The sequence below is a fragment of the Lingula anatina genome, unplaced genomic scaffold, assembly GCF_051362555.1.
Source record: "Lingula anatina isolate TDL-2025a unplaced genomic scaffold, LinAna3.0 unanchor82, whole genome shotgun sequence".
NCBI classification, from domain to species: Eukaryota; Metazoa; Brachiopoda; class Lingulata; order Lingulida; family Lingulidae; genus Lingula; species Lingula anatina.
Window position 1 is genome coordinate 286,291 of NW_028257603.1, and position 12,681 is coordinate 298,971.

Here is a 12,681-nt window from a genome sequence, read left to right on the forward strand (position 1 = left end):
GGCACAACAAGCACGGCACTGTTTATATTAGACTGTAACGTTTAATATGTTGCCGTCGGCTGAAATGGAATGTTATCAGCCAAATATGTACATGTGTGTTATGTTTTATAACGAACCGCTGATTTAAACAACAACTGGGTAGGCTTGTGTGCTGGTAAGGCCAATGTTGTACTCCATCACCATGGACTGACGAAAGAAAAGTATTGGACTCGTTTATGCCACGCATTCAACCCGCGAAAGAGCGGGTGTATTAGTATATGGATTATTATGCGTGAATAAATATTCCTTTCTGCTTATAAAACAATGCTACTTAACCAGGCGTCGGCTCTGTGTGAACGGTTTTAAGATTGCTGACAAAACCGAACAAGGTTCTCATATTCTATAGCTAAAACTTGTTAAATTTATTACATACTTTCATATGAAAGTAAATGCTTTTTTCACAGAAAAAAACAAACAAACAAAAAAGCTTTTGCAAAGTCAGACAAGCAGTGACATCACTGTGTCAGACTATTCAGCATTGTGCTTTTTTTTGGCTTATCACCAGAAGGCTAAGATATTGACTGTATTTTCAGTAGGTCAGTGATTAGTAATAAAACTTACTGTCTTTTAGTTATCGTCTTTAAATTACTTTCTAAAATCTTCTAAAATGTATTAGTTGTAAGTTTATAGACCATGGACATCACTAAGGTGCACACGTTACCTTATGGTAAGAAAAAAAATACTGCAAATACACTGGACACTTTGTCCAATATATTCCACCGTTTTCACCATATGTCTTTAACAACCATATTTCAACCATATTTCCCACGACAATGGCAATCCTGCTCCTGTCACGAAGGACGTCATGTCATTGTTTTTGTGGAGCACAATAGGTCACTCCTTGGCACAATAAGTGACTCCTTGGCACAAGAGGTCACTCCAAGTCAAAACAGATCACTCCTTGGCACAATAAGTGACTCCATGGCACAAGAGGTCACTCCAAGTCAAAACAGATCACTCCTTGGCACAATAAGTGACTCCATGGCACAAGAGGTCACTCCAAGTCACAATAGGTCACTCCTTAGCACAAGAGGTCACTCCAAGTCATAATAGGTCACTACTTGGCACAATAAGTCACTCCTTGGCACAATAGGTCACACCAGTGCACAATGGGTCACACCAGGGCACAATAGGTCACACCAGGAAGAGACACCAGTTCAGTATTCCTTCAGTATGTTATGTCCAGTGGTGTGACATGTGACCAGATGTTGTGTCATATTATCTGTGGAGTCTTTGTTTTAAGTAGGTCTATCATTTATGGGGTCTGTTTAAAGAATGTTCTGAGTTGTGACATTATAAATGCTATGTCTTATCATCTGTAGGGTCTTTGTTTCTCATTTTTTCCAGCTCCTGTACCCACTCCTGTATCGTCTGGTGTTTGAATTTGCCTGGAAATTGTAAATAAAATATACTTATCTAGCAAAAAGTGACAAAATACATTTCAAAACTTTGACAGTCTGTACTAGCTTTGATCTCAAGTATTAACTTGTTTCTAACATTTAAATCACACATTCCCCAGGCAGAGCAGTATGCAAGGTTCCCTGAGGTATAAAACAGAAACACTTTTTCATGACACGTGACTCTTCAATGGAATGACTGCCATAGTTTTAAAATCAAAAAAAAAAAAAAAAAAAAAAAACGCCAATCAAGGAGGTCTGTGACTCAAAGCTGGAACCTCTACTGCATGGACGTATGCCATTCTCAAATAACCACCAGTAGAGTGTACCTGATCGAATCTGAACTTAGTGTTCATTTTCTTTCTTGTTATTGTGTCATCTGATGTCATCTACATGCAGCTGCCTGTCTACTGCAGTATGTTCTGCAGACAGCCAAATAGCCTTGACCTCATAGCAGGGCTTTTCCCAGGATTGGGGGTACAAGCTGTCCAAAATTACCACCTGTAATTTCCTACAAAATTTTAGGGAGTCTAAGTATGCCAAAAGCTGTCACATTTCCCAAAAAATCCATAAGCTGTCCAGCTGTCTTTAAAAATATGGGCTGTCCAGTGATGCTGGCGGCCTTCCAAAACCCTGGAAAAACCCTTGCCTTGAATGAAAATTTCAACTTACAACTACCTGACAACCAATCAGATTTGGTGTACCAAAACTCACTTGGACAGAACCCAAAATACCACTTCCAGTATGTTCTTACCTTCAGTGGAGTCAAAGAAATCCTGTAACTCCCCAGGCCTGCTTTGTTCTCTCTCATATTCATACGCCTGCAGAATCATCTCAAATCTGTCTATGTCCTTGACATAAACGGCTTCCTTGGACATCTGCTGCTCATATTCCTGGGGAAAAATTGTGATAGGTGAGATATGCTGTCCTAATAAACACAATGACAGTATGGTCATGATTCCCCTTTCAATGGGAGAAATGGTGAATTATACGGGTAATGTCTTTTTTGAGGTCATAAATTCTCAAAATTGGAACATGACAACTGAGTGGTAAAATGAAACTGAAAAGCAAGTTACCCTATCATTCTTTTTACAACAGTAAATGCTCCACAAATGCTATATAAGAATATAACTTTTATGATATCCAAATTATGTACCAATAATTATAATAATAATTCCCATTGAAAAGATCTAGTAATTACCATACTACAACAAAATTAATATATCTGCAGCAATTATTTATTGTTTCTACATTTTTATCTTTGAGTAACTGTGTTTTGCAACATGCTTTTGGTGTACAGCTACCTGGGTTTACTTTGCCATTAAATAAAATAACTGGTCAAGCTATCTCGGTGTTAAGGTTTGGAACCATTATGGCAATGCACTAGTATCTGAGTCTGCTTAACCATTCACAGGTCAATGACCTCTGTACCTTACTATCCACAGGTCAATGACCTCTGTGCCTTACCATCCACAGGTCAATGACCACTGTGCCTTACCAACCACAGGTCAATGACCTCTGTGCCTTACCATCCACAGGTCAATGACCTCTGTTCCTATATCCCCTGGCAGTAAACTTGTGATGTGATTCATTGCATCCTGTAAATAACATAATCAATGGCACTTGTGATATGAGTCAGGCATGCTTTCTAAAATATAAAACATGACATTTCACAGGGTGATTTAATCACCTGTAATAGGGTGATGTTAATACTTTGAAATATCAAATTATTCTTAATTAATTATCAAAAACAAAATAAAATGTGATAAATTAAATTAATTGTTTAGAATAAGTAGGTTCTAAACCAATACTGAGAACTTTTATGACAACTAAATAGTCAACTGGTTTAAACCATTGGACCATACTAATGTCCCAAACAGTAGGCTCTCCAACCTTTTCTTTTCTGTGTTTCTCCTCCTTGCTGATGCCGCATGCTGGAGTGATGTCTCCCACCAGACTCTCTGCCATGTCATGAACCAGGGCCAGCTTTAAACATCTGGAATACAATACAATACAATACAATACAATACAATACAATACAATACAATACAATACAATACAATACAATACAATACAATACAGTGCAACACAATGCAATACAATACCATACTGTATACTAATGTAATGCAATGCAATGCAATGCGATGTAAAGTAATGTAATGCAATGTCATACTGTGTGATGTTCAAAATTAAGGGTGGTCCCCCTCACTCTCATCGGTCAGTTCAGTATAATTTTATGCTTCTATTTGAACATTTTATCTTTAGATTGGATCAATTAATTATTCCCAAGTTAACAATATCTAATATGCATGATTTCAGATTTAACAGATTACAATTTGAATCAATGAAATGTTCAGCATCCTGTCTTCATTGTAGCGTATAATCTTCAGACGGGATCAGTTAATTATCCCAAGCTAAAAAATTTCTTCAGTAGATATGCAAATTTATTTATCCAATTATGAATATTTAATTTCTTCTTTCAAAAACTATTGAGGTTTGTAAAATCATCTCTGTTATATTTGTATATGCCCTGTATCAGAAGAAGGCTGAGTCAGTACACACACTGTATTAGAAGAAGGCCAAGTCATTATACACCTTGTATTAGAAGGAAGAATTTTCATACACCTTATTAGAAGTTGGAAGTTGAATGTTCTCTGTATTGGTTGGAAAAAAGAAGAGTCAGTATACATACTGTATTAGAAGAAGGAAGAGGTTCTTAAATGCCCTGTATTAGAAGCCAGAGAATACCTGTACAGTACAAACTGTTATAGAAGAAGAGAAGTTTTTGTACACCCTGTATTAGCAGGATGACATAGCTTTCATACACCCTGTATTAGAAAGAAAACAGTTTATTAGAGGAAGACAGTGTTTCTCTACACCCTGTAATAATAAAGCCATATACCTGTCTCTGTTAATGCCGTCATTGTCTCCAAGTGCCAGTGTCATGACTGCCATCCTGTACATGTGGTCAGACACACTCTCCGGCTGCGCCACATGTCTCTGAACCCACCCAGCTCGGACTGTGCGCTGTAACAAGGTATCACGATGTAACCATTAATGTACAATGTAGCTTTTAAATGGGATACGGTATATATGGATTGACTGTGCTTTTAATTTTAATATGAAATAATTCAAGAGGAACAGGAAAGTGCATCAAAACTGATTTAAATGTGCTTATTTAACAATATACATGTAGCTTACTTGTTGATATAGATATTTAATTATGATAATGAAAACTACGCAACTTTCCTTGGTCTGTCCATTCACTTAACCCCCCCCCCCCCCCCAAGCCTGGCTCTGCTTATTCACCTACCCCCTTTTGGGAGAAACCTGGTTTTACCAATGCACTCCTTTTACTGCCAGTAAACTTGAATGTAAAGGCTAAGTGGACAAACAACAAAACGGTGTATGTTCACACGTTATTAACGAAAATGTTGATCGTGATTACCTTCAATCGCCCCACCACCATGAAAAACTCCAGAAGTCCTGAGACTTTCCCTGCCATAATAAAAATATACTTGACTCTGAATGGTCTTTAACTGTAAACAACACTGGTTTGCACGTGTGACTCCTTCCAAGACTGACTTCCTTTCTGTAAGTAAGCCGCATTTCAATTGGCTGAAGCTACTAACTTGACAACAAAACGTAATCATGAATCTCGATTTAGAATTATGTAATATTTAAGCTCGTATCGAAAGCGAGGCTTCCTCAAGGAGAGTTAACGAAAAATGGCTGCGACCATGCTACTGAAACATGTCAGATTTTTCAGACGGATTTATCCCAACTTTTGCAGTATTTCTCGCGCTTATGCATCTGAGACGAGTACACCACAACCCACAGCATCTACAGAAATAGACAGCTCGCCTGATTCCAAAGATCAAGAAATAACTGATACAAAACCTACGGAAAATATATTTGCTGACAACGAGAACACGTTCTACTCCCTTCTGCGCCGCTCCAAATGGATGCAGCTCGGAGATCCAATGGGCAAGGAGGTAGTGGGCACGATAAAGCAAATCCAAGGGAATGATATCTACATAGATATAGGACACAAATTCTATTGCATATGCGAAAAACCAAGGATCGAAGGAAGCTACTGGTATGCAGTTAATGGCTGTGTTCAGAATAGAAGTTATCGTACAGGCGGGGTCAGATTTTCACTAAGTCATTGTCAGTGCAATCAGCTTAATTGTCTAGCAGGCCCCCGCGTAACTTGAAGTACTTGGGTAAAGTCGGGAAAACTGAGTGGTCCATGATGTAGTTCATGTTACTGTGCTGGGAAGGGGGGGGGGGGGGGTACGTGCCAGACAGTGAAGCTGATTACATTGACTGCACCTTAGCAAGAATCTTGACTGAGATAGGTCAATCCTGCTGATACTATAACTTTAATTGTGAACACAGCCTATATATATATACAATTAATATTCATGTGCCTTAGGGACCATTCAGAACGAGATGTGAGTGGTAACTGATCCACGGCCTAAATGTGGTGGACCTACATAAAAAAGGAAGACTGCTTAATCCTGTAATGGTCTCTCCACCTCTGACACGCCACACATCTGGTCAAATGGAGCGGAGATTTAATTACTGTGCCCCTGCAGGGACGATGCGTGTGGAGGCAAGTAAGTGGTGGAGAGACCATTACAGGATTAAGCAGTCTTCCTTTCATGTAGGTCTGCCATATTTAGGCCTTGGACCAGTTAGCACACGGATCTTCTCATTCTGAATGGTCCCTTGCATGTATAGTTCAGTCTCCAGTGGAGGGGGGGGGGGGGGGTATTTCTCCATGACGGTTTTCTTAGTTTATCTTGATTAGATGAGAATTAATTGATGAAAGATTTGATTCTTTATACCCAGTATATTATCAGGCAGTCACATAGTGAGCCCTTTTTTTCTATAAGCTTGGTACATGGTAATGAGCCTCTTTGATTAGAGACATGTTCCTATTAGTAAGCTAAAATGTGGAAGACCTTAATTACCACTATAGTGTGAATCAATGCAATGTTTATTTTAACATAGTAATAACAAACTGATACATTTATTGTGTATTTTTCAGGCACTACAGAATTGGAAGTAAAGTCAGAGTAAGATTAGAAGATTTAGAATTAGCTGCAAAATTTAAGGTAGATAGCCATTTACTTTCTTCCTTGACCTCTTTATCCCATCAGGGCCATAAGATAAGGGTGCATACATGTCCTAAGTAATTTTTGTAAAGATCTGTAACTTTATGAATTAGATTGGCTGTACACAGTTGTATCTCCACTTCCGATTGGCTATAAATGTGATACAAGACAATTGTATTTCCACTTCCAATTGGTTATAAATGTGATATAAGATAATATTGTATCCTTCTTCAGATTGGCTATAAATGTGATATAAGATATTTGTATCTCCACTTCGGATTGGCTCTAAAATTTTTGTTTCCACTTCAGATTGGCTAAAAACGTGGTCTGAAACATTTGTATCTTCACTTGAGATTGGCTCTAAACAATTGTATCTTCATTTGAGATTGGCTAAAAATGTGATATGAAACATTTGTATCTCCACTTCAGATGGGCTACAAATCTGTGACGGCGTTGGAGGCCAGTGGAGTGCTGATGGGGCCACTGGGAGGGAAGGATATTGAGGAGCAGCTGGCCAACCCCTTGGGGACCTTGGACCCGGACATCCTGCAGGGTTTGGACTTGTTTGAAGTTTCTGAAGAGTCAGAAGACGTTGACCAGGAGATGGTGGATCAGGCATTGGAAGACTGGGGCAGAAGTGACAGGGACAAAGATGACTCAGTCAAAATTGACTTGGACGAAAGTGACTTGGACGAAGATGACTTGGACAGAGATGACTTGGACAAAAATGACTTGGACAGTGATGAATGGGACAAAGGCTTGGACAAAGTTGACTTGGACATAGATGGCTGGGACAGTGATGAATGGGACAAAGGCTTGGACAAAGATGACTCAGTTGATGTAGGCAGTGATGGAGAACCAGACGCGCCCAAAAGTTAGTCTGCTACGCTTGCTGCTTCATGGAACTGTTTTTCTTTATTTGTACATTATCTTTATTGTTATAAATAAAAATAGAAAAAAAATTAAAATATGTGGTTGGTGGATTGTTTCATTTCATTATTGGGATGTGTAATGGACTGCGTCACTAACAAATTTTTATACTTTAATAATTACCAAGAAGCTTACCATGTGATTAAGTGCCTTCTCTTAAAGTAACGGCAAAGAAGGAAATTAGAGCCAAACATGACAGTAATGGAGGGAGTGAGGGCACGTGTTTTAAAACAAAATAGATCCATATCTGCCCCCACCAAACGAGGACGGAAAAGATTATTTTTTATGTACAGACACAGATGTGTCTGTACATATAGCCATCATCTGCGTCTGTCGTCGCCGTCGCCGTCGTCGCCGTCGTCGCCGTCGCCGTCGCCGTGCACTTTTACCGATAACACGATAAGTGGAAAACCATTTTACATTTTGACTTGAAACTTGCAGAACTGATGAATATTCATAATACGCAGGTCAAGTTCGAAAATCAGCATGATCGGGTCACTTTTAGGGAATTTATGCAGTTTTTTCACTTTTTTCAGCATATATGCAGCACCGATAACACGATAAGTGGAAAACCATTTTACCTTTTGACTTGAAACTTACAGAACTGATGAATATTCATAATACGCAGGTCAAGTTCGAAAATCAGCATGATCGGGTCACTTTTAGGGAATTTATGCTGTTTTTTCACTTTTTTCAGCATGTATGCAGCACCGATAACACGATAAGTGGAAAACAATTTTACCTTTTGACTTGAAACTTACAGAACTGATGAATATTCATAATATGCAGGTCAAGTTCGAAAATCAGCATGATCGGGTCACTTTTAGGGAATTTATGCTGTTTTTTTTCACTTTTTTCAGCATATATGCAGCACCGATAACACGATAAGTGGAAAACCATTTTACCTTTTGACTTGATACTTACAGAACTGATGAATATTCATAATACGCAGGTCAAGTTTGAAAATCAGCATGATCGGGTCACTTTTAGGTAATTTATGCTGTTTTTTCACTATTTTCAATATAAATGCAACACTGATAACACAATATAAGAAAAACGGATTGGCCAATTGTAATCATACTCACAGGAGTGGTCAATCTTACTAAAACGCAGGTTGAGTTTGAAAATCAGCATAATCAGGCCATTATTTTAGAAGTTATACTGTTTTTCACATTTCCTCAGATTCAATTATTAGGCATGTTAACAGTCTCATTATTTAACTAATAAGATGCCTAAAAGTGTTTGTTTGATATTTCCTGCATCTTTACAACATTGTTAGTTGATTATGTAAAAAACATGGTAAACTTGTTATCATGTATTGTGTAATAAAGTGTCAAAAATGGAAATAAACTCATATCATTGCAGTTTGTCAGATTCAATCATCCACTATGTTCAGAATCTCAGAATGGAGGAAATTGGACATTTAACACTGTTCTATTGATACTTTTCCCATCTCATCAATTTTCTTAGTTGGTCATATAAAATGGCAGTAAAATGTTTATTTTGTTTTATGTTAAAAAAGTGTTAAAAATGGAAATAAACCCATTTCAGAACAGTGCTGTCTTGTTTACATTTTGGCATTTTCAAGGCGTGACTTTGAAGTTCCATGGGCCTGAAGACCTTTGCTAGTCACATTTTCTGAATATCTGTGAAACAAATATTTTATAATTAAAAATTGATGGTCATTAAGCTGTTAAACATTATGTAATATTGCATCAAAATTTGAAGAAACCCCTATTTTGGGCACTGCTTTAAGGAAAATCATGTCACTTACTGTTCTCAAACTTACAGGAAAGAAACATGGGTCTAACATACAGCTTCAATAGGCAACGCAGTCTGTTTGGTAAATTTTTCTGGCAATTTAACAGTTTTTTGTGAAAATTTAATTTTACACATATTGGCATTTTCAAGGTGTGACTTTAAAGTTCCATGATCTTGAAGACTTTTGCTTGTCACATTTTCTGAATGTCCATGTTACTAATATTTTATTAATAACATTTGATTGTCATTATGCTGTTAAACATTATGTAATATTGCATCAAAATTTGAAGAAACCCCTATTTTGGGCACTGCTTCCATGATGACCATTTAAGGAAAATCATGTCACTTACTGTTCTCAAACTTACAGGAAAGAAACATGGGACTAAAATACAGCTTCAGTAGGCAATGCAGTCTGTTTGGTATTTTTATTTATTTATTTATTTATTTTGGCAGTTAAACAGTTTTTTGTGAAAATTTAATTTTTCACATATTGGCATTTTCAAGGTGTGACTTTAAAGTTCCATGATCTTGAAGACTTTTGCTTGTCACATTTTCTGAATGTCCATGTTACTAATATTTTATTAATAACATTTGATTGTCATTATGCTGTTAAACATTATGTAATGTTGCATCAAAATTTGAAGAAACCCCTATTTTGGGCACTGCTCCTATGATGACCATTTAAGGGAAAACATGTCACTTACTGTTCTCAAACTTACAGGAAAGAAACATGGGTCTAACATACAGCTTCAATAGGCAACGCAGTCTGTTTGGTAAATTTTTCTGGCAATTTAACAGTTTTTTGTGAAAATTTAATTTTTCACTTATTTGCATCTTTATTTTCTGTTCTTTGTCTGTACATTTGACAGCTTTGCTGCCTTGTTCCCTTTTAAGTTTGCTTTTATAATAAGCACCATTGTAGAAATTCTTTTTGATAATCTATGCAAAGTCATTAGGTTATGACGGACCAACCAGGCCAATGTATATAGAACTGTTTATTAGCATGTCTGTCACTGTAAAACGATGCAGTAGCCCTGCAATAAAGCGCCTCTCGGTGCGATGGTGAACTACGGCGATGATTATATCTTTTAAATGGGGGGAAACTGCGAGTTTTATCAATACTGTTTTCTGATGGCATAGATTTGTAAAATTAGAGCATTTATATTGAGTGGTAAAAAAAAAATTAAATTAAAAAATGAAAAGCAGACTATGTTATGGATCTATTCGGTGCATTTAAAACACCACAAATGCTATTTATAAAAATATTTTAATGGATCCAAAATTATGTTTCTGAAAAACTGATAATTTTTCAATCTAGTCATTACCGTAGTTATTTGTTATGCTGTGTTCAGCTTCTCCGAGAGAGGAAATTTGTCTCTGATCAGTCGTACAACTGATATCTTTCAATTTAAGTTTTGCTTGACAAACTTAAGTTTTATTGAGACTTGGGGATGTTGTTACCCCATTTGTTGAAACCGCCAGCCAAGAAGTTATAAAGTTATAACTTCTTGCGCCAGCCAACAGCCACAAGGGGCCACCCAGGTCCAGCCCCGAGCTTCGTGAATGGAGGGTGGTATTTGAGTACGGTCAATTCTTATGAATGTGTTAGCGGTGACTGTCTCAACCGATGCAATGGATCTTTTAGCGCGAGTGCCGCTTGAATCGAGGTTTCCATTGTATGATTATTGTAAACCTGGAATGTGGTCGATAGATGTAATAAACATATACCAAGTAATAGAAAAAACAAACAAAAAACGTGATATATGATATCTTACTCATTACACTGGCCATTGCTGTATATTTGCAGTAGATCGGATTCGAGCCCCACTTACATGTATCTGAGGATTCTTAGGATCTTTTATGCCCACTGTGTTGCTTTCTGATATTTAAGAAATCGAATTATGCCAACAGAGCGATGTTTTGTGATCGTTGTTAATTCTAACCCAGAAGTCGCGCGCTCTGCGTCCGAGAGTGGGTTGCGAGAAGGTGGTGAAAAAACGTGGAGCCCCCTTAACGCATCCTAAAGGTTTGAAACATGTCATTCAGAATATCAAGATGAAATTAAAAGTAATCCTGATGAAATTAAAAGCAATCCTGATGCTCCGTGTTTGGAAAAGAGATGTACTTGCCGGCGGTAGGCGCGCTCTCAATCACACGCGCACACGCGACCATACGGGCTTAGGGTATACCGATCTATACCTGCACGTGTAGGCGACGCTGCGAAGCACGCGCACTGCAAGCTAGCCAAAAAGTCACAGCCAGAACTTCAGACCATGCCTGTACCTCTCTCTCTACACAAGGCCGCGGTTGGATCCAGCTACCCCGCGGTGATATATCAGTGCCAGCGACGGTTGCAGGGTTTTTGGCAATAAAGAACTCTTAACAATCATTATGGAGGCCGCGGCGCACAATTCCCACATTTGTGAGTGTGTGGAGTAACAAGATCCGCGTGCGACCAACGCTCAGGAGACCTCTACAGTGAACTTAACATACGCCGCCAATAAAACGCTCTGCGGGTGCGTGACGGGACTGTGCCGCTTGCTAACGTAACACGGAACAACCACTAGGTCGATGAATTGATTGACGGCAAACCACGACACTCAGGCAGCGGAGCTGGCAGCTTTCTTGTAACTTTGTGCTGTAGAGTATATGATAGAGAAAGACGTGTTTATGTCCTACAAGGTTACAGGGCCCGGTTACACGTTTTGTACGGTGGCCTGAGTGGACGCACATACTTTGTGATGGGCTTACACTTCTGTCAATTCTCTCTCTCTCCTTTCTGCTGTTGCCTTTACATATTTTCTTACGTCATTCAGAATATTTTGTAAAATACAACTTGTTTGTCCAAAGAAAAGACTGGCACCTCTCTCTTTGTAAATATTTCCAAAATATTTGTCTATATATATTTTATTTATGTTTGTCTTCCATTTATTTATTTATTTATGTATGTATTTATTCATTTATTTATTTACTACCTGTACCACAATGACAATTAATTATTTCGCATATGCTATAAACATAACGACAACAGTATACCTAAAATTAACAAGTACCGCCAAAAAACCAGCACCCAGATATCACCGGTTGCCGACCCCAAGTCACACAGAGCTGGGAAAGGATAACACCAGATCAATCCCGGGCATAATGAAACCCTGTGTAACCAGTCAAATCTCGTTATTTTTGTTGACAGTCTACGCACGTGTTTAACACAATGCTGGCGTCCCACAATGTGGTTAGATTAACCCGCCGTGGAGAGAGCAGCCAGTGGCCCCGTGGCTTGTTGACCAGTGCTGGGGAAAGATGGGATTTTTAGGGCACGTCCCCAATGAAACTATCGTTCTACGTCGATCGTTCCAGTTCTGTGGGGACTCTGCCTGAATGCAATCACATAAAATGACTGAAACACCCCTTTGAGCTGCAAGGGGGTGATT

General features: G+C 38.3%; 2 protein-coding genes across 2 annotated transcripts; one reads left to right on the forward strand and one right to left on the reverse strand.

Moving 5' to 3' along the window:
* Window positions 1-375: 375 nt before the first annotated feature.
* LOC106176743 (5'-deoxynucleotidase HDDC2) lies at window positions 376-5,048 on the reverse strand. Its single transcript, XM_013559255.2, has 6 exons — window positions 4,885-5,048; window positions 4,339-4,463; window positions 3,330-3,432; window positions 2,966-3,034; window positions 2,191-2,329; window positions 376-1,427 (listed from the first exon to the last, which is right to left on the reverse strand). The coding sequence occupies exons 1-6, from the start codon at window positions 4,939-4,941 to the stop codon at window positions 1,342-1,344; spliced, it is 579 nt and encodes a 192-aa protein (XP_013414709.2). The 5' UTR covers window positions 4,942-5,048; the 3' UTR covers window positions 376-1,341.
* A 74-nt stretch (window positions 5,049-5,122) lies between these two features.
* LOC147759126 (uncharacterized) lies at window positions 5,123-7,747 on the forward strand. Its single transcript, XM_086998508.1, has 3 exons — window positions 5,123-5,535; window positions 6,493-6,559; window positions 6,989-7,747. The coding sequence occupies exons 1-3, from the start codon at window positions 5,165-5,167 to the stop codon at window positions 7,436-7,438; spliced, it is 888 nt and encodes a 295-aa protein (XP_086854634.1). The 5' UTR covers window positions 5,123-5,164; the 3' UTR covers window positions 7,439-7,747.
* The last annotated feature ends 4,934 nt before the right edge of the window (window positions 7,748-12,681 follow it).

Excerpts from the sequence above, each read along its gene's own strand:
- LOC147759126 (XM_086998508.1), top strand. The coding sequence starts at position 5,165 with ATGGCTGCGACCATGCTACTGAAACATGTCAGATTTTTCAGACGGATT. Across the intron at positions 5,536-6,492 it reads AGGATCGAAGGAAGCTACTG|GCACTACAGAATTGGAAGTA; the intron begins GTATGCAGTTAA and ends TGTATTTTTCAG. Across the intron at positions 6,560-6,988 it reads AATTAGCTGCAAAATTTAAG|ATGGGCTACAAATCTGTGAC; the intron begins GTAGATAGCCAT and ends TCTCCACTTCAG.
- LOC106176743 (XM_013559255.2), bottom strand. The coding sequence starts at position 4,941 with ATGGCAGGGAAAGTCTCAGGACTTCTGGAGTTTTTCATGGTGGTGGGG. Across the intron at positions 3,433-4,338 it reads GACGGCATTAACAGAGACAG|ATGTTTAAAGCTGGCCCTGG; the intron begins GTATATGGCTTT and ends ATTGTATTCCAG. Across the intron at positions 3,035-3,329 it reads AGAAACACAGAAAAGAAAAG|GATGCAATGAATCACATCAC; the intron begins GTTGGAGAGCCT and ends TGTTATTTACAG.